The sequence below is a fragment of the Equus przewalskii genome, chromosome 10 (genome assembly GCF_037783145.1).
Source record: "Equus przewalskii isolate Varuska chromosome 10, EquPr2, whole genome shotgun sequence".
Lineage (NCBI taxonomy): Eukaryota > Metazoa > Chordata > Mammalia > Perissodactyla > Equidae > Equus > Equus przewalskii.
In genome coordinates, this window is record NC_091840.1 from 15,776,088 (window position 1) to 15,800,324 (window position 24,237).

The 24,237-nt window shown below is 55.5% G+C and overlaps 1 protein-coding gene and 1 long non-coding RNA gene across 3 annotated transcripts; one reads left to right on the top strand and one right to left on the bottom strand.

Moving 5' to 3' along the window:
- The first annotated feature begins 141 nt into the window (after positions 1-141).
- LOC103540939 (uncharacterized) lies at positions 142-10,905 on the top strand. Its single transcript, XR_011523305.1, has 3 exons — positions 142-563; positions 1,864-2,008; positions 9,564-10,905. It is a non-coding gene; the product is annotated as an uncharacterized lncRNA (long non-coding RNA).
- KCNH6 (potassium voltage-gated channel subfamily H member 6) lies at positions 2,027-23,347 on the bottom strand. Of its 2 annotated transcripts, XM_070561670.1 has the most exons (14): positions 23,216-23,347; positions 22,200-22,430; positions 17,104-17,265; positions 16,796-17,001; positions 13,444-13,869; positions 11,581-11,980; positions 10,367-10,566; positions 9,934-10,186; positions 6,644-6,837; positions 4,791-4,875; positions 4,370-4,603; positions 4,085-4,253; positions 3,207-3,393; positions 2,027-2,884 (listed from the first exon to the last, which is right to left on the bottom strand). In XM_070561670.1, exons 1-14 carry the CDS (start codon positions 23,289-23,291, stop codon positions 2,600-2,602), a joined length of 3,108 nt encoding a protein of 1,035 aa, XP_070417771.1. In that variant the 5' UTR covers positions 23,292-23,347; the 3' UTR covers positions 2,027-2,599. The 2 variants fall into 2 exon arrangements, with proteins under 2 accessions (XP_070417771.1, XP_070417772.1); XM_070561671.1 differs by lacking the exon at positions 4,370-4,603.
- Positions 23,348-24,237: the final 890 nt, after the last annotated feature.

Sequence of the window (24,237 nt, forward strand, 5' to 3'; positions counted from 1 at the left end):
CAGTGCAGGTGAATGGGGGCGTGGGTGGCAGAGAGGCTAGTGTGCAGAGCAGTAGGCCTTCAAGTTCTAGGCCGAGGGTCTGAGAGGCAAACCTCTTGTGTGACCTGCTCAGACTTCCCTCTGCAGTTGCTATTCCGAGCAGCTTCTCCACGCTGTCGAGAAAAAATTAAAATTCTACCTTACCGGAGGGCCTGCTGTATTTCGCAGCACTGAGCCCCGCGGCCTGTCAGCCTGGCCCGCGCCACACGGCGACCACCTTAATTCCCCACTCGTGCCAACGCCCCGTTTAAGCCGGAGAGTTGTTCTCCCAGTGCCCCAAGGGCAGGCCGCAGACACGCCGTTTGAAAACCAGCTTCCGTCGGGCCTTTCCTCGCTTTCCTGGCCGTTCTAGAAACGCTCGGAATTCTAGGGTTGGAATTCAATAGGCAGCGACCCGACCAGCTTGGCTCTAAGTTTTTGGCAGTTCCCTGCCCGTCCCTTCCCCGCCGGGTCCCAAGGCAAACGCTACTCAAGCCCTAAATATACCTGTACCAGAGTCTGAAGTGGAGGAGGGTCCAATCTAGGTAACATTTCTATAATTTAAATGGTTTCCAATTCTTTGCTTTCAGTAAAACTAAAGGAGTATTGAGAGAAGGATTGTATTGAATTGTTAGATTGTTAACAGACAACTCAGAATTTAAATTGAGTGACACAAACCCCTTGGAATTCTAGCTACTTACTTATGTAAACAAGTTTTCTCTGTGCTTAAGTTTTTAAAAAAGGAAAGAAAAATGTTGCTGAACCTTGTCTTACTCTAATAAAAAAATGATATTTATCCACACACATGAATTGAGAGGAAAATACCCTCTTCTAAGAGATCTATTTCCAATAAAATTTGTTTTTATAAGAATTTGAACATATATTTATGTTGTCTTGAACAACTCTGTACTAATAAGTGTAACCATTAAAGCCTTAGTAAGCTTACAAAAAAATCGATTTTAAAATTTCAATTTGTGTATATATATATTTGTGTTGCAAACAGATATGATAAGGTTATCAATAATAGACTTTAAAGTATGGAAATAAGTTACATGGAGCGTAAACTGTGGGAGGAATAGAGTGGAATTATGAGAAAAGAAAAAGGAATAATGCTAAAGAAGAGCTTGTTCTGGTGTTTTTAAAATGAATAATGTTGGCTCTTAAATCTCTAGGCTATTTGGGTCAAAATGGATCAATGTAAATGAAACCATTTATAAAGTGTCAATATTTACCACACACTGGAAATTACATCCTTTGCAACTATTTAAACTTATCAGTTAAATACTTCAGATGTCAACTTAAAAATGTAGGGGAGGGGAAGTACATTTTCAAAATTTTTTTAGGCCATGCTGGAGCAAAAAGGACTGAAGACCAATGACCAGGTAGTTTTTGGACAATAGCCAATTTCAGTGGAGTAGTTAACTGCACATGTTCTCAAGCCGGACCATCTGGGTTGAAATTACACCGTCCTTTTCCTATAGTGTTGGACAAGATTGTGTTTTTTTAAATCGAAGTATAATTTACACATAGAAGTGCACATATTTTCACAACCTGAAACATATTCATGTAACCAGTACCATCAGGAAACAGAACACTACCAGTAACCCAGAAGTCCCCCTCATCCTTAGGTGAGTTCCTTAGTCTCTCTCTGCTTCTAATCCCACATCTCTAAAATGGGGATAATAATATCGACACCACAAGGTTGTTGTGAGGATTAGAAGAACTAATATCTGCAGAGCAGTCAGCATGGTACCCAGCACAGGGTGAGTGCTATGGAAATATTGGCTGTTGTTGTGATTCCCAATGGCCACCAAGTCAACACCTCTCTGCTTCCTTTCACTCCAGCCTGGCTAAGAGCCCCATGGTCCAGGGCCTCCTGGGCCCAGCAGAGCCACCTTCATGTCCCCAGCACACAGCTCCTTTGAGAGGGGCTTGGAGAAGACAACAGATGTTGGGGTCATGGCACAATCAAGGACCTAATAACACTCAGGTAAGTTATACACCCAGCTCAAAGTGAAATGTACAGACTTTATTAGCTGCGAGGCACTCCACTGCCTGCTACAGTCCCAAAGGTCATCACAGAACCATCAGGGGCAGAGCAGCTGAGGGCTGGAGCTCTGTGCCCTGATGTGTCCGCTACAGAGGACACTTTCATCTCCAGCTGAGTCACAGGCCCCAGGCAGGAGGTCTGACCAACCGTGGGTGCTGGGCTGCGAGGTGGTGGACAGTTCTGAGCCAGGAGGTGATTGCACCCAACCCAGAGCAAGGTTCTCACACAAAAGATCAGAAACTTCTTCTCTTTTCCTCATTGACCCCTCTGTCCTGTAAGCTACCTCCTCCACTCCCAAGGCTCACCCACCCTCCACCAGGCCCACTGTCTAAACAGAGGAGGCTGGGAAGAGTCCTGAGCCTCTTCACCCGTGCCATCTTGGGTCTCCTGGGTTAGCACTTTATAGCTACTCTAGCAGAATGGTTTTCAGAGGCCCATTTTGGCAGCTGCCTGCTTTCCCCAAATCCTTAACTCTCACCTCATCCACCTTCAATCCCCTCGTGGTGTCTTTTATCTTGCAGTTCAGTGGCTCTAACTCCCTGCAAATCCAGGATCGGAGCCATGTCTCTGGAACTCCAGCTGCTTGGGGACAGAGCTGAGATGTTCAGGGAGGGAGGGGAAGCGGGCACCACAGACGAGTCCCTGTACCTCCAGGGGACAGAGAGGAGAGGCCAGGGGTGGCAGGAACTCCTCAGGCTGCTCCTGTTCCGAGGACAGTGTCAGCGTTTTGTCCATTGCCGTGATGAGGTTAGGCAACCTGGAGGAGGAGTTCCTGTGCTTCGGCCCACATTTGTCCAAGTCACCAGAGCTTTGGGTCTAAGAAGGGCAAGAAAGGGGGAGCCATGCAGTGTGTGGAGCTCCCCTAGGCCACCCTGACTTTAGGGATGGGAAGTGGAAGGAACTGTGTCCTGCTGCCCTTGCCCCAGCTGTGGGGTCTGCAGTCACAATCTGGGCTTTGCCACCACCCATCCAGGCTACCGTGTCATGACTCAGACCATAAAGGAGAACAGTAGAAGCCTCAGCTGCTCTCAGACCACAGAGGCCCTGGGCCTGATGCCACACTGAGACCAAGATGGGGGTGGGGGAAGGCCTGCAGCTGCCTCCAGGCAAACCCCTGTGGATCCCCTCACCTGCTCACCTGTGCAGGGGACAGACTGCCCTGGGACAGCCTAGTTTCTGGACTCTGAGTCACTGAGGCCGCAGGAAACAAGGCCAGGTCATTGGAGGCAGGGGCTCCCAGAATGTAGCCAGTGTGGCCTTGGGGCAGTGGCTGCTGAAGGAGCTGAAGGATGCGACTGAGGTCTGAGGACATGCGGGACTCCAGCCTGCCAGACAGAACCCCACAGTCAGGGTCAAGGTCGGGATTGGTGGGAGCAGTTTAGCTCCTGAGGGCAGCTCTCAGTTTTTTGCCTTCATGCTGTTTCTTCTGGATGGAATGGCAGCCCGGGCCCTACCTGAAGCTATTTCCCCACCACAATCCAAAGTCCCCTTAGCACATATTTGTCTCTGATAACAGTGACCAGGCATAGTGCACACATCATTCAGTCCTCATAATGAAGCTTTGACGTGGGTATTCTGATAATCCCCATTTCACGAAAGGGCAAACTGAGGCCCAGAGTGGTTAAGTAACTTGCCTACATTCTTGATGGTAAGTTGCAGAGCCAAAATTTGAACCCAGGACTGTACTGCCCCTAAGCCCTCACTCTGCCACCACAGCCCTGCCATCCACAGGCCATACTCCCTTCCCAAGGGCCCAAGGAATTTGTTTCTGCAAGAGGTTATGCCTCTCCCTCGAGAAGACTTCCTTGGCATATTCTGGGATTTGCTGGGACAAGCCATCCAAAGAATTGTGCTTAGTGACAGGGATGGAAAGGTTTGCAGATAAATGAGATCAGCCGTTCTAAAACTCATGGGATATCCAGTGCCATCCCTGAGCCACCAGGAGGGGGCACCCGTGCCTAGCCCAAGGCTGGGCCTACCCTGCTGTGCCTGTCCCTAGCCTGCAGGGGCACTCACCTGTTCATCTGGGCCTGCAGCTGCTCTAGCCTGGAGCCTAGCTCCCGAGGCCAGCAGTCTGGGTCTCCCTGAGGGTTTGGGGGGCTGTGCCTTGGCCTTGGGGGCACTTGCTGCAACAACTCAGGCCAGAGGCCAGATGCATCTGAGATGCTCAGGGACGGGGCTGCGCCTGCAGTAGGGAAAGGAAAGCCTGAGCTTCAGTTCAGCTGGTTCCACAGGCCTGAGCCCATGCCCCTCCCCATACCTGCAATGGGAACACAGGGCGGGAGGAGGGGATCTCCTTACCTGGGTGACCTGGAGTACGAGGTCCTGCCCCCAGTGTGGTCTGGCTTCCAGGACCCAGAAGGCTGTAGCCCTGAGATGGGGACTGGGGACCCAGCCTGGGGGGGCTGGCTGGGTGGGGCCCTCCAGCCCTGGCCTCACTGTCCAGAGAGCTGCAGCCCAGCAGGTCCCCTGGTGCCTTGATGTGGAGCCCCAGGGGGCTGGCTGGTATCCACCCCTGGGGGCAGCCCTCAGGCTCTGAGGACATAGGGGGAAAAAGGGGGAAGGGCCTCTAGCAAGGAGCCTAGGGAGGGAGCCCCTCTCCACTCAACCAGGGGCTGGGGAGGCCTCTCCCAGGGAAGGACCTGAGAAGGGACAGGAGGCTGGCTGAGGCTTTTGGCTGGGGTGGGACAGACACTGCAGGGCCGGGGCTGGCTTTGCTCACCTGTCTGCTTATCACTGAGGAAGAAGCCTCGGTGGTCCTGGCTGACTGGAGCCTGTTGGGGTGATGACTGGAGACCCCCATCTGCCTTGTGGGGAACAAGAGCATCAAGTAACAGGGACCAAAGCTTGGACAGGGCCTCTTTGTTCTCCCCTGCCCTCCGTACTCCCCCTGCCATGACCCTTGTAACAACTAGATGAGAAAGTGGTAATAGGTGTCTGGGTTCTCCCATGATGCTCCAGGCAGCTTCCTGCAGGCTCTCTCCTGCGTGGGTGGGCAGAACAGGGGCTTGGAGATGTGCAGACTGCCCAAGAGTCTTGGGAGAGGCTGCCTTGAGAGGCAAGATTTGAGGGGGTGGGGGCAGAGGAGCTGTTCTTTCAGTCCTCCCTTTCCTGAGCCCTGGTGGTCCCTCCCTCAGCATGGGCCAATGGGGAGTTTCCTCTGAAGAGACTGGACCTGGAACCCCAATCCCTCAGGGGCCAGCCCAGTGGCGCAGTGGTTAAGTGTGCACGTTCCGCTTCGGCGGCCTGGGGTTTGCTGGTTCAGATCCTGGGTGCGGACATGGCACCACTTGGCAAGCCATGCTGTGGTAAGCGTCCCACATATAAAGTAGAGGAAGATGGGCATGGATGTTAGCTCAGGGCCAGCCTTCCTCAGCAAAAAGAGGAGAATTGGCAGCAGTTAGCTCAGGGCTAATCTTCCTCAAAAAGAAAAAAAAAAGGAGGTGCCCTCAGCAGTGCTCTTGGTGGCCCACCCTCCTGGCACCATGAGACTTGGGGGCACCTGGGGGCTGAAGATGCCCCAGGCCATGGAGACCATATCCCTCTTGGCCTGGTGTCCAGTCACTGAGCACTCAGGCCACCTGATGGCACCTAGCAGCTGGGACCCGCAGGACAGTGTTCTTACAAGATGTCTTCTGGACAGATGAGGTGGGAAGGGAAGAGACTGAGGGAGAGGGAGAATGGCAGAGGGCACAGGGTGGGGAGGGCTGTCCATAGCATGGAAACCTGCTTCAGCACCACCCTCCAGAAGCTGGGGTGGGGCCTGGGCCAGCAGAGACCCTCCTTCTGAGGCTTGGGGAAGGTTATGGTATGGGGGCACTCAGGGCCAGGGTGTTAGCCACTTTGCCACTGCCAGGCGCCTGCCCACTCCTTCCCACCGGCTGATTCCAGACCCCCTCCTCCATGCAGCCCCTTCTGGGTACTTCCAGTCCGTACTGGCCATCCCACTCCTTGGCAACACTGGGCTCCACAGAAATTTGGTCCCCCCACACCCCCTTGTGACTTCCTTGGTTATTTAACTGTGTGGCTCTTTATTTTTCCTGAGTTGCTGTAACCTCCACCACTGAGTGATAAGCTTGAGAGAAGAGACACCTCTATCACTTCTTTATACCTCTGAGATCTGGATGGCAGAACCCTCCCTTTCAGCTTGATAGGATGTGGTGGGAAAAGCCTGGGCTATGGATTTGCCCAAACTTCAGTCCACATTTGGCTCTGCCCTTGACTGTACAGCTTACTGTATGGCTGTATGGCTTTGGTCAATTTATCTTCTCTGACCCTCAGTTTCCTCATCTGGAAAATGGGGATAATAACACCATTTGCAGGGGGAAGACTAAATGAGATAATGTAAAAGAAGTCTAGTGCTTAGCATGAGTTGTTGCTTAATAAAAGGTAGCTCTCACCATACATAGCATTATGTTGGCCATGGTAGGCACAGAAGAAATTATAGTAAAGGGTGCAGGATGGGGTTGAAAGGAAGGGAGGTGGTCAGACAGGTCCCCTCAGGTCAGGCAGGCCAAGCCCCCAGCAGCTGGCCAAGGGCCACCACCCACCCTAACCCACCCAGCCCAGACTCACGTCCCGCAGGTTGAAGGTGACTTCCAGCTTACTCCAGAAGCTGTCTGCGAAGGTGGGGTACATGTCCAGCACCTCCAGCAGGTCTGCCCGCTGGATCTTGTGCAGGTCGCAGTAAGTCAGGGCCCGCACGTCTGCACTGGACTTTCCTGGCCGGGCATGGAGGCTAACAGGCTCCCCAAAGATGTCGTTCTTTCCTGCCAGCCAGAGGGGTGGGAGTCTCTCCAGGGTCTGGCTGCAAGCTCTCTTCTGGGGAGCCTCCATGATGGCTCCTTGAGCATGACCTCCCCACCACCTCAGAGATCCTGCCAGGCTGGCGCCTGATGCTCAGGGACAAGGCTAGATGTGCTGGCTGAGGCGGGGAGGGGGTGGGGTGGGAAACCTGCCCTTCCCTGGTTCTCTGAGTCTGCAGAGACCCCCCTCCCTCCCAGCATGTGGGTCCTCCATGGCCCCACAGGACCAGCCTCTATCAGAATCCCCCCTCCTATTTGCCATGTGCTTTGGCACTGCCCCTACCTCCCCAACCCCCCGCCAGGGGACAGTGGGCAGTAAGAGACACTAAAGGCTCCCAGCTCAGCCTCTTCCTCTCTCCTTAGCCTGCTGCAGTGCGTGAGTAAGAGTTCAGGGAACCCAGGGCCAGGAGCACCCAGGTCCCCCAGGGCAGAGCCTGAGGTGTGTCTCTTTGTGTTCTAACTCCCCATTGTGGGGCCAGGTACCAGGGTGGCCCTGGCAGAGAAAGCCTGGGGAAGTCATATTCCTTCTCCGGACCCCAGTGTTTCCATCTCTAAAATGGGTATAACCATATCTGCCTTGCCTACCCCACTGGGCTGTCCAGGGGAGCAGACACAATGCTTGAAGAAGTGCCTCGAAAAGCAAGAGGCACCAGACAGGTTGATGCAAGGGATTGGAAGGGGTGGATGTCACAGGGGAACATGGGCTGTGTACTCGGGGCACGTGGTGAGGGTATTGGGCCCTCCTGGTGCCAGGCACTGTGCTGGCCACAGAGTGTAAACATGAATAAGATGCTGTCCCGCCCACAAGGAGCCCCCAAAGTCCCCGCAAGACAGGCACATACGTAACCAACTAGTTTACAGAACGAGTTACAGAGCCTTAGAACAAGGGAGAACCAAGAGCTATGGGGCCATGGAGAAGGGAGGGGCTTATTCCACCAGGGGCGAGTTGAGGGCAGGGAGGAGGGGGGCTTACGGAGGAAGTGAAGTGGGAGCTAGGTGGTGAGAGTTGAGGAGGACGGGGCCTCTAGGGGAAAGGCAATCTAGACAGAAGAAACAGTGTGTGGTCAGTGCTACATGGTCAGGTCAGGGCTGGGGGGCGGAGAGCCCAGGGCAGGAGTGCCAGGGACCATGACTGTTCTGACATCTACTCCCCACAGGAAAGTCCAGCCCCCTCAGCCTAATGACACCACACAAGGGGTGCTAATGGTTTGCACAGAGAGTGATGGATGGAGGCCAGGACATGTCCCCCAAGAGAACAGGATCACATGTCATTCACAGAGGAGGGGACCGAGGCCTAGAGAGGGAAGAGACTTGCTAGGATCACACATAAAACCCAGAAGCTCGAAACCTGGGCAACATTATAAAGTGATGGTTTTCTAGTAGATGAAGCATTATGATCTAAGGTCCAGTTCCACTCAGGACAAAATGAGAGGATTTCATGTCTCTAACTGAAACTTAAATTGGACTGGCTTCTTAATTATTAATAATGATTATTATCCTTCTCACGTGGATGGCACTTCTAAGATAGGCTGGGAATGAGAGAAGGTCTCATAGAGGAGCCTATGCTTGAGCTCAGCCTTGAAAGATGACAGGGGTCTGCCAGGCAGGGGTGCAAAGTAGGTGCTCCAAGCAGAGTGGCAGCATGTGCAAAGGCACAGAAGTGTGGCAGAGACCAGCAGGTTTAGAGAACTATAAGTAGTTTGTGCGGCTGGAGCATGAAATACCAGGAGGAGGGTGGCAGGACTTAGGGTGGCCAGACTTAGGAGGACTGTGCATGTCACGCACACGGGCTTACATTTGTCTCATGGGTCATGGGGAACCATGAAAGGATTTTGAGGAGAAGAGGAGTATGCACAGATGTGAATTTCAGGTCACTGGCAGAAGGTGGAAGATGAAGTATGGAAGTAGGCCAGACGCAGGGACATGGGAAAGGAGCTGCTGACACCTGCGTAGGAAGGACACGATGAGGGCTGGACCAAGGCAGAGACAAGGAGACAGGTGTGGGAGACAGAGGGATTAACAAGGGGAACAGACAGGGCTCTGTGCCTGCCTGGATGGTGGTAGGGGGAGAGGAAGGGAGAATGATGTTCCCTTGGTTGACTTCCAGGTCTCTGGCCTGGGCAATGGATGGTTCACAGTGATGGGGATGCCAAAGGAGCTGCTTTTGAGGGAAGATGATTTCAGATTGAAATATGTTGTTTGGTCTGGCTATGGAATATAAGGATGGCCATGCCCGGGAAGGAATAGAATATTGCAGTCTAAGGAGAGATTGGAGTTGGCACAACACTCTGGGGGTCCTTGTGGCATAAGTGAGGCTGACATCGTGGGGGCAAGGAACTGGCTCAGTTGAGGGTGTAGGGTGAGGAGAAGAGAACAGAGCACCACATTTGGTGACACCGGCTGAGGGCGGGCAAGAGGGGAGGACAGGGCAGAGGAGTCTGAGGGGCCCTGTCTAGAGCAGTTGGAGGAAAGCCTGGCCTTGGAGACCAAGGGAAGACGACGCTGACGTCCTGGTCAGGAACTTGGGATGGGCTAAAGTCAGGGGGAAGGCAAAGAAGATGAGAATCATCTCAGAGAGGTGAAGTGACCAGGTCACATGGCTGGTAAGTGACAGAGGCTGCGTGTGCCCCAAATCTGTCCCCTGCCCAGCGCTCACATCCCTTCTCCAAAGTGTCCAGTTGTCCCTGTAGCTGCACTGAATGAGACCCGGAAGCCCCCTCCACCCGAGACAAACCCTCGGAATCTCACCCTGAGCTCCTCAGGAGTGGAAGAAGCTAGGAGCCTGCCTGAACTTCTGAGTCAGACACTAGCCCGGGAATCCCTGCTGGGCCACTTGCCAGCATGACCTCTGTAAGCCTCAACTTCCCTATCCGGAAAATGGGACCTATGGCAGAGGTTTGTTCTAAGGATTGCGTGAGCTGGGTATGAAGCTGTCCGCGGCACATGGCAGGTCAGTAAAAGGTGCCACCATCAATCATTAGGAATGGAGTGGTCCAGGCAGGACATCTCTAGTCCCACCGCACCCACCCACACGGGCTTGGCTCTCCCCGGCGGACCCACCTAGGATAGCCACGACCATGTCGTCGCGCAAGATCTCGATGGAGCCCCGGGAGATGAAGTAGAGCGTGGAGAGCACGTCCCCGAGGTGTACCAGCGTGTCCCCTGGAGGAGCGTGCGTCGTCTTGAACTTGACGGCGAGCGCGCGCAGGCAGCCCTTGCTGGCGCCGCGGAATGCCGGGCAGTGCTGCAGCAACGCGCGGTGCAGGTGCAGGCAGATATCGGCCTGCAGGCACTCGGGGAAGCCCTTCAGCACCTGCGAGGCAAGCGGCCGCATCCATCGGGGCACGATCGGAGGTGGGGCTGGGGGAGCAAGTGGGAAGGGCTCTGGGGACGCCCTGCCCCGCGGGACCTTGGCCTTCCCCGGGGCGTTAGCCAGAGCTGGGACTTCAGCTGGGTCGCACACCCTACCCCGGGCAGGGTGGCGGGGGCTCACCGCGTTCATGTCGATGCCATTAGTGTAGGACCAGGCGTGCTGGAAGTACTCTTCGAGGCGCTGTCGCAGCGGGTTTGGGATCTGGTGGAATCGGATGAATTCCTTGACACGCAGCATCTGCGTGTGGTAGCGCGCGGTGCCGGAGTACAGGCGCTGGATGATGGCGGACACGTTGCCGAAGATGCTGGCGTACATGAGGGCTGGGGCGGGGGAGCAGAGGTGCGGAGAGTGAGCTCCTCCACATCCTCACCAGGCCTGCTCCAGGCCTCCCTCTCCCTGGGAGCCCCCTGGTCAAGGACCCCTCTGTCTGGGGCAAAGTCAGAAGCGCCCAGGACAGCACCAGGGTACATGGGAGAAAAAGGTCCCTGGGCTTCCTGCCTTCCTCCCTCTGCCCTGTGCCTCTTGGCATCCTCCGGGACCCAGAGGCCAAACTCCTGAGAAGAAAGAACTAGGGCAATGGATTTTTTTAGTTCAGATTTGTTTTCCCCTTCAAGTTGTGAAAATATAATAAAGGGAAAACTCTTGGTCTCTTGTTTTCACCCATTTTTTTCCTGTTGTTTTTGTTTTTCTGGGCTTTCACATCTCTAAATACTCTGAACATGACAGTCGACGTGTAAAATCCACACTGCCTCTTATGTTCCTAGAACAGGTGTCTCGGGAGGCAGGCAGCAAGTGCAGGGCCTGAGAGCACAGAGAGCCCTGGGAGCCAGACCCCTGGGATGGAACTGGATCTCTGTGTGTAATCCCCGGCAAGTGAGGACCTTCAGTTTCTTAGTCTGTAAACTGGGCTCATAGAATGGCCTTTATGGGGTAGTGATGGAAATGAAATATGGGCCTCTGATAAGCACTTAGAAAAGTGTCTGGCAGGGCCGGCTTCATGGGTGTGTGACTTGTGCTAAGAAGGGCCCTGAGCTTGGTTTAATGCTCTATTGTTACCATCTTGAAATTCTTAATATGTTTTTAACAAAGGGCTCCACGTTTTTGTTTTGCTCTGGGCCATGCAAATGATGTAGCTGGTCCTGGTGCCTGGCACATAGCCAGGGCTGTGTCGGTGTTAAATTCTGTGTATAGTTGGTGTACACATGCAAAACTGGCTTGTGCTGCATGCATAGGATCCTCCTATCACACAAATTGTTACTGGGTAGGTTATGTCTCATTACAAAACTAACAATCGAATTCCCTGGGTAAGGCCCAAGACATGAGGTGGCACTCACAGCCGATGAGCATGACGCAGATAGAGAAGACCTTCTCAGAGTTGGTGTTGGGTGAGACATTGCCGAAGCCCACGCTGGTGAGGCTGCTGAAGGTGAAGTAGAGGGCCGTGACATACTTGTCCTGCACCGAGGGGCCTGAGGCTGGGTCGCTGCCGTTGTAGCGCTTGCCAAGCTGCACACCCAGGCTGTCCAGCCAGCCGATCTTGGGCTCCAGGTAGGGCCGCTCCACGTTGCCGATGGCGTACCAGATGCAGGCCAGCCAGTGCGCGATGAGTGCAAAGGTGCACATGAGCAGGAAGAGCACAGCTGCCCCATACTCAGAGTAGCGGTCCAGCTTCCGGGCTACCCGCACCAGCCGCAGCAGCCGTGCCGTCTTCAGCAGCCCGATCAGGGTTGTCGTCTAGAGAAGCAGGGAGGAGGCCACAGGGCTGGGGGTCAGCCCTTGAAAGGCTGTGCTCAGGACCACATTTATCTACTTCTGCATATGGTCACACAGTCATTCAACAGACACTTGTGGAAAACCTGCTCTGAGCCAGGCTCTTGGCAGTGGGGCGCAGTGTAGGACCTTAAGGAGCTCTCAGCTTAAAGCTCAAAACAGTGTTATGGTTGCTGGCATAGAAGTCCAGGGGGAGCATGGAGGAAGGGGAGGTCAAGAGTGCAGGGACAGGGCAGAGGAGGCGTCATAGAGGAGGTGACACATGAGCTGAGTCTTTAGAGACAAGGCAGGGTCTCCAGGCAGACAAGAGGGAGAGGGAAACCACCTGTGGTGCTGCAGACTGGGCACAGAGTAGAAGGTAGTGGAGCAGTGAGAAATGAGCCTGAAGGCAGGCAGGCTCCTGTGGGCCGCAGGGACCATGAAGAGCTTGGCTTTTATTCCAAGCCATTGGGGAGCCACTGAAGGTTCTGAGGACAGGGGCAGATAAGTGGTTCTCTGTGAAGGGGGTGAGGCTGGCAGGTGTGGGGCTTGGGCAGAGGTGGGTAAGAAGGCCACTCAGTGCCCAGGCAGGGGCAGTGGGAGTGGAGAGGGGGAAAGGACTTGGGGATAGATTTGCTGGGAGTGGGTGGGCATGGGAGCAGGGAGTCAGGATGGACACTCCCTGCTGTACAGGCTGGGGTGACTGAGGGTGACTGGAAGACGGAAGGCAGAGCTGATTTGAGTGGAAAGCTGATCCCAAGGGGGTGGAACAAAAGGACATAGCGGGACTAGAAGCTATGAGAAGAGCATGAAAATGCCCTCACATCAGCCATGGGAAGCTGAGTGGGCACAGTGGAGGGGCTGGGTGGGGGAAAGGGGGACAGGCTGCACTGAGTCCCTTGTAGATTCCCTTTCTTTTTTTCCCAAAGATTGGCACCTGAGCTAACAACTGTTGCCAATCTTTTTTTTTTTTTTACTATTGCTTTTTCTCCCCAAATACCCCCAGTACATAGTTGTATATTTTAGTTGTGGGTCCTTCCAGTTGTGGCATGTGGTATTCCACCTCAGCATGGCCTGATGAGCAGTGCCATGTCCATGCTCAGGATCCGAACCACCAAAATCCTGGGCTGCCAAAGCACAGTGCGTGAACTTAACCACGGCCATGGGACCAGCCCCTAGATTCCCTTTCTAAGTCTAGGGTAAGTGTGGTTTAGAAATCAGCATGAGGAGCTGAGACCACAGAAGTGCCCATCCCAGAAGGGGCAGAATTCTGGAGCACAGAGAGGGCACCCAGGCCTGGGGCATGGCCTCAGCTGCTCCTTCTCCAGGGCTGGGAGATGACCTCCACTTGCTTTGGCAAAGGTGCCCAATGCCAAGTACTCTCTGCACCCAGAGCTGTGGGGCACAGGGGACGGCCGCAACAACTGGCCTGAATGGGGCTTGCTCACCTCATCAGAGCCAGTGTGGAAGATGAGCAGGTCAAAGGGAATGGCGGCCACCATGTCAATGAGGAACCAGCCCTTGAAGTAGTGGACGGCAATGCGGCGGGGGTGGCTGACCACTTCGTCGTTGGTATTGACATAGGTGGTGCGGAAGTTGATGACAATGTCCACAACAAACATGATGTCCACAATGAGATCCACCACAGTGAGTGGACTGCAGGTGTAGCCGCAGTCCCCACGCTGAGACTCGTCCTGGTCACTGAGCAGAAAGGCAGCCGAGTAGGGTGTGAAGACGGCTGTGTAGATGACCAGCAGCAGGATGAGCCAGTCCCACACGGCCTTGAAGGGGCTGTAGTGCAGGAGGGTCCCACGGTGGATGCGTGGCGCCTGCAGCTTGTACTCCGGCAGCACATCTGCACCAAGGGACAGGACCTGGGGGTGGGGGCCATAGGCTGGTCAGCAGGGCGGCCACCACTGGTGAGATGGGTCTGGGTGGGGTGAGGTCATAGGGGTGAAGCTTGGGAAGGGAGCTGTGGGAGAGGGTGGGTGACAAGGGCTGTGGAGGGCAGAGGGCAGGAGGCAAAGATGGGGTGAGGCATGTGTAAGGAGGCAAGTTCACAAGGTGACAGGTATATTGGGAGGAAGTGCAGAGAGAAGGTGGGGTGCAGCTCTGTCCACAGTGACCCCCGGTTTGAAGCTCACAAATTCCCTCTGAAACAGACCAGCCTGGAGTAGGTGGAGACAGGGCTGAGAGAGAGGGGAGGGCAGAGGAAAGCCAGGCTCAGGGTCATTGTGGGCATGTTCCAGGGAAGAGCCCAGATTGATGGGGTAGCTGGGGGGCGAGTCAATCCTCTCTGGTGGGTTTGGGAGGTTCTCAGTGGTCAGGTTCCTGATGGGAACAGGTTACCCCCAGAATAGCCTCTTCATTCAGGAGGGCCCTGTGGAGCATAGACCAGTGAGGACCCTCCTGGGGCCAACTTTCAGAGCCTTCCATGGAAAAAGTCAAATTTGGGAGTGTGTAGCTGATCTGGGCCCTCAAAAGGTCCTGGGCACCAGGGAGCCTCGACTGCTTCAATCATGTTCAAGGGGGTTTTGATCATTACATTCAGCTGAGCCCCCTCCACTCTGCCCCTCCCACCCCTCCCTCCAAGACTATGGCCAACATAGGATCACCAGGGTCCAGCCCAACATGCCCAGGCTCTGCTCAGTTGCCCAACACAAGAAAGAGCCAGGGCATCAGGAAAGGCATTCTTTTTGAGGCCAGACCTCCCAGGTTGATCCCAGGTCTGACATTGCTATATGTCTGTCTCAGGGCAAGTTTTGTAACCAACCAGTTCCCTCACTGGCAGAATGGGATCACAAAGGATGACAAATTCCGTGGAGTTGTTGTGATTAAATGAGATGGTGCATCTTGATGGCACATTCTGCCCTACATGATAATTCCTCCTCCCTGCTCATCCTCTATCAGACACTGCCCCAACAAGGATGGAGCCTGAAAGGTGTCCCATTGACCACACCACCACTCCAGATGGTCCCAGTTTAAGAAAATCTGCAATGTAAAGTTCTGACCTTGCAAACCAGATCCATTAACAGACGGGGTCACAATAAGGAAGATCCACCAAAGGGCTGGTGTAAACCATAGGGTCCCTGATCTGCCATCCAAACCCCTAAGAGGGACTGCAATGTCCCCACCCTGCAGTGACCTCCTGCTCAGCCTTCAGGCCTCAGTCCCTATTTTGCCTCCCCAGGAAGCCTCCTCTGACCCCGCAAAGACTTGGACCGTCTTTTTTTATTTTCTCCATGCCCCTTGTAAACACCCCTAATCACATGGTTATTCTCCACTGAACTCTAAGCTGCAGCTCCCTCATCCAACATGCCCATCTTGTATGCCCAGCACTTAGTCCCCGTGGGGACCGAATGAGCTCTGAAAACTGGAGCCGTCACAGCCACTGCCCCTCCTTCCTGGGCTGCTCAAAATGAAATTGCAAAGCTTGGGGAGTGGGAGGGAAGCAGCAGGAATTTGAGAGGGTAAGGTGAGAGTGTCTACTTCCTCAGGGCCCCAGATAGGGGCACCATCTCCCCCACCACACAAACCTCTATAGTCTCCCACCACCTCCAAAGCCAGCATGGGGGCCTTTCCCTGGCAAAGCCAGCCCTTCCTAGTGTCACCTGGAGCTGCAGGGCCCTCAGGATGTAGGAACTCAGGGGTGGGATCACACCTTCAGGTCCTTTAAGTTCTGGTTGAGACTAGTGTGACTTCCCTGCTCTGGGCCCATGCCAGCCCCTCCCCTGAGCCCTGTCAGGCACTTCCATCACCTTAGGGCCCACATGGAGTGGGCTAATAAAGCCAAGAGGGGCTGGGACAGGGAGCAGGACAGGAGAAGGCAGGTTGGGTATGGGTAGGGACCACCACTCTCCAATTCAATGCCCCCATCACCACTGCTGCCAACCTGAGGGCCCTGGGGTGAGCAGCTAGGTGGGCTTCCCAGAGTCAGGCCATTGGGCCACCTGCCTGACCTCTGAGGGCCCATCCCTGTAGCCTGGGGTCCTTCCTTCCCCATGGTTCTTGAGCTCCGTGTGGGGCTGAGTCACAGGGAGTTTCCACCCCATCTGCTCCAGCACAGACTGTGCTTCAGGTGCAAAAGGGGCAGGGAAGAAGAAGAGCTGCTCCCCATTCCCACCGCAGGGCTGTTTGCATTTCCCTCTAGAATGGTCACGTGGGGACCAGGACATCAGGCCCCATGAGAAGAGATGGTTTGGATCCAGGGAGCTTTCCTTTGGGCTGGCTGAGAAGGAGCTGAGGGAGAGGAAGGCATTCAGAGCCTGATCCCCAGAAAGCTGCTCAGACAATGCTGAAGATGTCAGCACTGCCTCCCCTCTGCCTAGATTGCAGGAGGATCCTGTTGTGTGTTTATGTTTGTGTAGAGGGGGATAACTGTCACCTCAATGGTAAGGGGCAAGAGCAGGGCTGGGGGCCTCTGGCCATCCCTCTTCTCAATATGGCCCTGACACCTCCTCTCTCTGCTTCTCCTTTTCTGTGGCTGGCAGAGCCTTGGGTAGGCCCCCTTGGTGGCCTGCATGTTCCCTCACTCCCAGGCCTAGGAGGTGGCACTATTCACAGGCTCTGTTGACCCCAATCTCCGCTGGCTCCAGGAGCTGGGCATCAGGGTGGTGGACTCAGGGTAGGTCTTCAGGTCTAAAGAATCAGACTCAAGCAGGACAGGAGGCCTGGGGCTCAGACCAGATACTAGGAGGCTCTCTCTGCTTGTCCAGGCCCCAGAGGAGCCCAGGCCCAGGGCCTGAGAAGGGATCCTCAAGGCCCGGCACAGCCCCATCCGCCCTGCCCTGCAGGCCGCACCTGGGTGACCTTCTCGGTGACATTCTGGGTCCGCTCTACCACCTTGTGGGGTGCGATGATCTCAATCTCCGTGGTGGAGCCCGAGCGGTGCTTCTCCAGGTTGAACTCCACAAAGTTGAGCGTGAACTGCGGGATCTGGCTGACGGTCCTGTACTTGACCCTGCCCGCACCAGGCCCCTGTGCACCCGGCCTGCCATGAGAGCCCTCTGAAACCAGGGCCAGGGTCAGAGCAGCCAGGGCCAAGGGACCAGCTGCTCCATTTGGTGCCCCCACTCGCCCCTTCCACCACCATCTGCACCCCTCCTCACCAGAGCCCAGGAAGCTCTGGGACAGCAGGCGCTGGGACAGGCTGCGGCTCCCTCTCTTGGCCAGGAGCTGGGCCAGGTCCTCAAAGTTGAGGATGAACATGATGACAGCCCCGTCCTCATTCTTTATGGGCACCACATCCACCAGGCAGCGGAAGCTGGAGGCTGCAAACAGCATTGGGAGGTCACTGAAGGAGTCCTCTTCTGCAGGAAACTGGCCAGGGGAAGCTAGGGAGGGGGCTGGGTTAAGGTCAAGTTAAGGGCGGTCACTGGGGTGAGGAGGCCTGGACAGTGACCAGAGCTATTGGGCAGAGGGTTGGTGACATTGCCCAGCAGGTGCCCCACCCACAGGGCAGAGGTGGGGAGAGCAGCTAAGCTGCTCATTAGGAGATAATGTAGCATCGGGCCCAAGTCCACGCTCGGCCCTCAGCTCAGGGCTTAACCTTGAGGCTTGCTTCTGCTGTAATTAAAGCTGAGCAGATGGGGGTGGATTAAGTGGGAGGTGAGGTCGGGCATTCTACCCCCTTGTAGCTCTGGTTGGCCTTGGGTTCAGTTCCCATATTCCCATCCCACAAAGATGCCCTGCTCCCCTGATGCTGGAAGGAACTCATTGTTGAGAACACACTAAGTGCCCAGAACTGAGCCAGTGGGCACATGAGGCCTCAAGCTCCATGGTGGAGCCCAGTGGATCCTTATGGGGAGGCACAGACCCATTTTGCCGATGAGAGCTTGGGGTTCTGAGCAAGTGACTGCTGGGGCTGGGAGGGGACATGGAGTCCTTGGGCTCTCCATGCACAACTGCTTGGAAAGGAGAAGGTGCTTGTCTGGGGTGAGGATGCTGGAGTGAAGGCCCATCTGCTGCTCCAGGCCTGGAAGGGGAGGGTACTGAGCAGAGGTACTGGGACTGGGAAGAGGGCAAGTAGTGGCCTGGGGTCTGGAGAGGGAGAGAGACAGCAGTATGGGGGCAGGACAGGCCCCTCCTGCCACTCTCCCCACCTCTCAGGCAGCCTGGACCTAGCCATTGGGCCCATTGTTCCTCTCTCTGGCTCAAGGGTCTCACCGCCCCCCCCCTGCCCCCACCATGTTTGTTTGTGGGCGGAACAAAACAAGCTAAATCTGTGCATCCCCCCAGGGCCCAGTCTGTTGGTGTTCGCCCAAAAAGCAGGATCCTAAGGGGCAGGGCTTTAGGTAAACATGCAGATCAGAAGCAGAGCTGCCCTCCCTATGGGCACGTTTGTGTCTGTCTCATTTGTCTGTCCTGGGTGTTGTTTGTTGATTGAATGCATGAAAGAATGTGAGATGGTGGGAGACTGGCTGGCAGAGGTATTGCTACTTTGGGGTCACTCTTGCCCTGACTCTCCATTCACTGTTCACTTCCCTTTGCACCTCCTCACACCATCAGCACTGGGGTGCAGCTGGGCCACCCCCATCCTCCCTCCCACTTTCCTCCCTGCCAACAGGAATCTCCTGGATCAGATTCCCGGACTCCCAGGCACCAGGCAGCCATCTGCCAGCTGCTGCACTGGGCCCCGGGGGAGACATCCACACCAAGGCGAGGCCACCCACCTGCTTCTGTGACCCACTCCTGGGCCCACAGTGCTATAAGCCTGCCTCCCAGGCCAGAGCCTGGCACTCTTGCCAGTCAGTGGCACGGCAAGGGTTGAACACTGGGACCTAGCAGGGAAGCTTCCTGGGCCAGAGGCCTGAGACACTGTCCCCAAGGCCAGGCCATCTCCTTGTTCTCTCTGGCACTGCAGAGATCTGGTCTGGCGGGGGCAGGGAAAGGGCAGAGCTGGGCAGAGGGGCAGGGCCTCCAGGCTCTCTATGCTGCTGCCAAGGCCCAGTCTTCAGGTGGCTGTACCCAACCACTGATGCTGTCTCTGGAAAACTGAGGCTGGGAACAGACTGAAGACCAGCCCATCATAGCAGTGAGGGCTGGAGGGGGGCTGTGTGTGTCATGCTTGCTGCCTTTGGGGTGGGTAGAGATGGGAGGCTATGAGGGTTTGGACAGGTTCCCCAGGCTGTCCTTGCTCACGAGTAATTGTGTCTGGGTGATCGGAAGTGGGTGGTGTGTCACTGAGGTTATGCCCAGGAGGGGCAGTGTTCCTGTGACGTTGCCCCATCCTTGGAGGGGGAGCCACAATTTCTGCCTCATGCTCCCTTCCAGGGGCTCCTCCCGGCACCCCCTCTCTGACCAAGGCCAGCAGGTTTGTCCCTTGGGACACCACACTTCTCTCTGCTGGTCTCTGCCTCTGGGATGTGCTCCTTCCTTTAGTTTCTCATTGCTCCCATCTCTTTATGCACACCCCATCAGGCACCATAGGGAGCCCTCAGGGAGGAGCTGGTGTTACAAAAAGCTGCCACTAAGAGGGTGGCTGCTCCATACCGCCTCCCGGCTTGGTGTTTCTGGCATTCATGAGTGAGTTTGCAGAAAACCATGGGGCCCCTGACCTCAGCCCTTGCCCTGTCCTGCTTATCTGGAGCTAAGGACTGGAGGAGCCCTAGGCTCCCTCTAGTCTGGCTTGAGGATTAGGGGACTCTCTGGTTTGGGGTCATCAGAAAGGAGAAGCCAGCAAAGGCAGGCATGTCTGGGCCCCCTGGTGGGTTCTCAGTGGAGGCGGCGGTAGGGTGGGGGAGGTCTGAGTGCTCTCCACCCCTCCCTCTAGACTCTCATTGGTTCTAATCTTGTGGCCATCACCATTCCTCCTATCTTTTAGGTTCTTATTTCTCCTAATAAAGGCAGATGGAGGAAGAGCCAGTTTCTCAAGGATCTGTGAGCCCTGACTCGTGGGGTAATTTTTGCCAAGTGTCTTGGCCTCTTTGATCCCAACTTTCCACAGCTGCACAGTGTGGAGATACAGGGACGCAGACCTTCCACTTTGACTTGGAGTCAGTGGATTACCCCTTTAGAGGAAAAAGGATTATAAATCAGCTGGAGTTCTGTTCAGGACTCATTCCCACCTCCCTGGAGTCAGGGGGAGTGGGGAAGAGGAGGTATTGACCTGAGGAGGGAAGAAATCACATTAGGATGCCTCTCAGCAGGACTATAAGACATATGTAAATATGATTAAAAAAATAATAATAATGTGGTCAGAGTGGACCACAAGGTGAACATAAGTTATCTGAGTACCACATTCTTCCCTTAAGGTAATGTAGGCCAGGAAGCTCCCTTTTCAGGCCAATTTCAGGCAGCTCCAGGGGGTCAAAAAGCCTTGGACTTATATGACAGAGAAGAGCTTAGGGTAGGGGTGGTAGTAGACTAGAATTTATGGGGCACCAGGTAAGTGGATAATCTTCCATTTTCACCCAGGGCTGGCCTCCAAGATTAGGTCCTTAGGATCCCTTCTGATAACTAGAGGATTCCATCAGGGTTCTGAAGACCTGTGTCCTGATTTCAGAGGATCAAGGCCTGACCTTGACTTCTGCCCCCTGCCCATGTACATGCAGGGTGGTGAGGAGACCTGAAAGTGTGATCTGATATCTCTAGGAGTCTGGAATCAACCCTCACCACTCTGGGGCCCAGGTAGAGCTCTGGGGTCAAGAAGAGGGAAAGAGAAGGACATTTCCTGCTGTCCCATTCTGTTCCCCCAGGACCCTTCTCAATCCCCTGACTGTCACCTCCCTGAAATGACATGAGGAAGTGAGGTCACAGGTTTTAAAAATATTCTGACTTCGTTAACCCTGTGAGTGATGTCAAACTAAGGCAGATTCTCCCTAGTTCCCTAAACACCACCCCTACATTCACATGGGTGGCAGCAGCAGGCAACAGCCAGAGGGACAGCCAGGACCTGCCCAAGAAACACCCTGGAAGCCCTTAAACACATACCCACACGCACACACATGCTCACATTCACACTTAGCAGTCATGCTCCAAGCACACACCAGGCCCCTGGAACCGGGGCTCTCAGCACTCCTCAGACCCAACCCAAAGGTGCCTGCCCTTTATCTGCACTCAGATGGCCCTCATGCCTGTCATCCCTGGTGAGGGCCCTCCTCCAGGGCTTCCTTCCCCCCAAATCCAACCTCCGAGCACAGGGGCAGTTGGGGTCCTTTCTCCCCTCTTGGGATTACTCAGATCAGATATCTCTGAGGGAAGAATCCAGAGACTTGGGGTCCAGTCCCAGGTTGGACCCCAGCAGTAGGATCTCGAGCAAGTCCCTTCTTTTTCTTGGACCTCGGTTTCTTCAACCATGAAATGAAAGGATGTATCTAAGCCAGTGGTTCCTAAACTTGGGAGAACATCGGAACTGCCAGGGACATTTTTCCAAATACACCTGCTTGGGTCTCACCTCACACCTCTGAGTCAAAGTTTCTCTAGGGAAGGTGTGTTTTGGAAAACATGCCCCAGGTAATTCTGATGCAGAACCAGATTAGGGGGCCATTGATCCAGGGGTTTTCAAAGAGACTTTTAGGATCCTAGTTCCCATCCATCTCTCCCCTCCCCTTGACAGGTCCAGTGGAGACTCTGAGGTCCTGCGGGGAGGGTCTCAAAGAGCTGTAGAACTCTTTATCCTCAGCCCCTGCCCTATGTTTCTGTTCTGCTTGCAGTAAACTTGGGCCAGCAGTAATACCCCAAACTGGATGAGCCTCCAGGTCAGGGCAAACTCCAGACCCTATCTCCCCAAGAAGCTGGGGCTGGGTGAGCCAGGCCCACCCCTCTTTCCCAGCCAGCAGCCCCCATGCCTTGCCTGGCCACAGAGGCCTTGAGGGGGTGACTCCTCCCCTAATCCCCATAGCAGACGGAGATGAGGAAAGGTTAATTTCCGTCCCAGCTGCCTGACAGCTGGGGCTGACAGTGACAGAGTGGACAGCCAGGAGACAGGGGACATGGGGGAGGGATGGTGGAGCAGGAGGCCTGCCAAGGGCCAGGACCAATCCATGGCTCAGCCTGGTCCCCAGCCTCTAAAAAGGACCTCAGAAGGCATTGCATCTGATGTCCATCACTTCCCCCTACAGATGAGGAAACTGAGGCCCAGACAGGAGACACGATTTATCTAGGCCCTTTGTTCCCTGGGTCAGTGCCCTCCCCATGACCACTCAGCTGGACAAGAGAGGGGCCAAGCCTGCCCTGCAGAACCAGTGGCCCAAGGGCACCTCACCATCCTTGCGGTAGTAGAGGATGTCCACCTTGCACTCCTCGGCCCCCAGCAGGGCCTGCGCCAGGCGGGACATGGCACTGCGCGGGGTGTTTGGGCCTGTGAGGAAGTCGCAGGTGCACGGTCGCTGCATCACCTCCACTCGGGAGTAGCCGAAGAGTTCACAGAAGCCATCGTTGCAGTAAATGATGGCGCAGTTCTCCATCTGAGCATTGGCAATCAGGAACTTACGACCTGGGGTGGGAGGTGGGAGGTGGGAAGCCCATGGCAACCAGGATTGGGTGGCAGGGAGGGAAAAAGCATAGGGACTCCTGGCAGCAGTGAGGGTGGAACTAGATGAGGGAGCAGAGCAGTGACCAGAATGAGGGAGGGGGGAGGTCAGGTCTGGGGAGGGTGGGAAGACCAAGGAGGCCAGAGTCATGGGGGAAGTTCATGGGACTCCTGGGAGTATTGAGGGGGTGGCTAGGAGGGGGCAGCAGGACTTTACCAGAGAAGTAGGGGCTGGGGAGTCAGGCAGTGAGATTGTGGGAAGACCAGGGTAGTAATGGGGTCAGTGAAGTGCGAGGAAGGCCCAAGACTTCCTGAAGGCTATAAAGTGGGGTCAAGAAGGAGCAGGGATGTGAACAGATTGGGGCTGGGCCTGGGGAGAGCTCCTAGAAAGACCAGAGTGGCTAGGGTCAGGTGGTGAAAACGAAGGAGTCAAGGAAACCACTGGAGGAAGGAGGGGGGGAGGAAGTAGGACAGTGACAGAAGGGAGTTCAGGGCTTGGGGCCCAAGAAAATAACTCAGGGGAGGAAGAAGGGGCTGCGCTCTGCCCCTCTTGCTCCAGAAGACAGGGTGGCATTTGAGGTAAGTGGGGCCCGCTGGAGAAGGTGTTAGGGACGTGAAAGCGAAGGATTTTGCATTCAGCATCCGGTACCCCCCACCCTGCTCCATTCGAAGTTAACGAAGGGGTCCTGCCACTCCTGCCACCGAACCAGGACTCCAGATCGTCCCCCCACCCCAACGCACACACTCACTCTGGCCCTCGAACTTGCGGATGATGGTGTCCAGGTAAGTGTTTTGGGGCGCGACGTGGCCCCTACGGACCGGCATCTTTCAGCCGCAGCCTCTGCCCAGAGCCACCAGTGCCCGTCTCCCTGCGTCTCCGCCTCTCCTCGGGCTCAGCGGCGTCCGGCTCCGGGTGGGCGCCGCCCTCGGGGAGGGCCGCTGGCCTCGGTGCCCCGCCCGCCGCCTGCGTCTACCCTCGGCGCCCTCTCCGGCCCTCCCTCGCCGGCCGCTCGCCTCGCCTCCTCCCCTCCGCGCCCGCCCGGGAGCTGTCCGCGCCGCGGTGCTGAAAGAAGCCGCGCGGTGGCGGCGGGCGGGGTTCGCCGGGCGGGGGCAACTTCTCCCGGACCCGACGGGGTAGGGGCCGGGCTCTGACTCCTAGGAAGCGGAGCTGGGCGGGAGTCCCGCGCCAGGAGCCGGGCGAGGCTTCTCCGAGGAGCTTGTGCTCTTGCCCAAATGGCCCGTGGCCTCAGCTCCTCTCAGACCCTCTCCTGGTACAGAAGGGCAGTCTGGACATTGCCGGGCGAGTCTCACAGGCAGGGGAGGGGCAGACAGAAGGGACCGTTAGAGAGCTCAGGTGGTCTTTTGCTGAAGGTTTCTTTCTGGATCTGACCACTGGACCTGACCCTGGCAATGGTACCGTTAGTCCTCTTGCCTGCCCTTGCCAAGTTGTGGTCCAGCTGAGCCCCATCGCCCATGCAGAGCTCCTAGTGGCAAGCCTATCCAGGTCCTGGGAGAATGGAGTAGGAGTACACATGAAGGTGTACAAGAAACGTACAATTAGGTGCTTTTGTCAGAGGCCTGAGAGCTCTTAGCATTCAGGCGCTGCTTGAGAGGAGAACGGATTTAAAACTGCCTATATTAGCTACTGACCACTGATAAAAGTGCCAGGGTACTGATTGAAAATGAATACTCTAGAAGAAGCAGAGGGGAATGGGGTGAGGTTTATTGAAAGAGGCTTCTTGGAGAAGAGGGAGAGAAGGGAATCACTGTT

Excerpts from the sequence above, each read along its gene's own strand:
- KCNH6 (XM_070561670.1), bottom strand. The coding sequence starts at position 23,291 with ATGCCGGTCCGTAGGGGCCACGTCGCGCCCCAAAACACTTACCTGGAC. Across the intron at positions 22,431-23,215 it reads CCGCAAGTTCGAGGGCCAGA|GTCGTAAGTTCCTGATTGCC; the intron begins GTGAGTGTGTGC and ends CTCCCACCCCAG. Across the intron at positions 4,604-4,790 it reads CCTCAGTGATAAGCAGACAG|AGCCTGAGGGCTGCCCCCAG; the intron begins GTGAGCAAAGCC and ends CTATGTCCTCAG.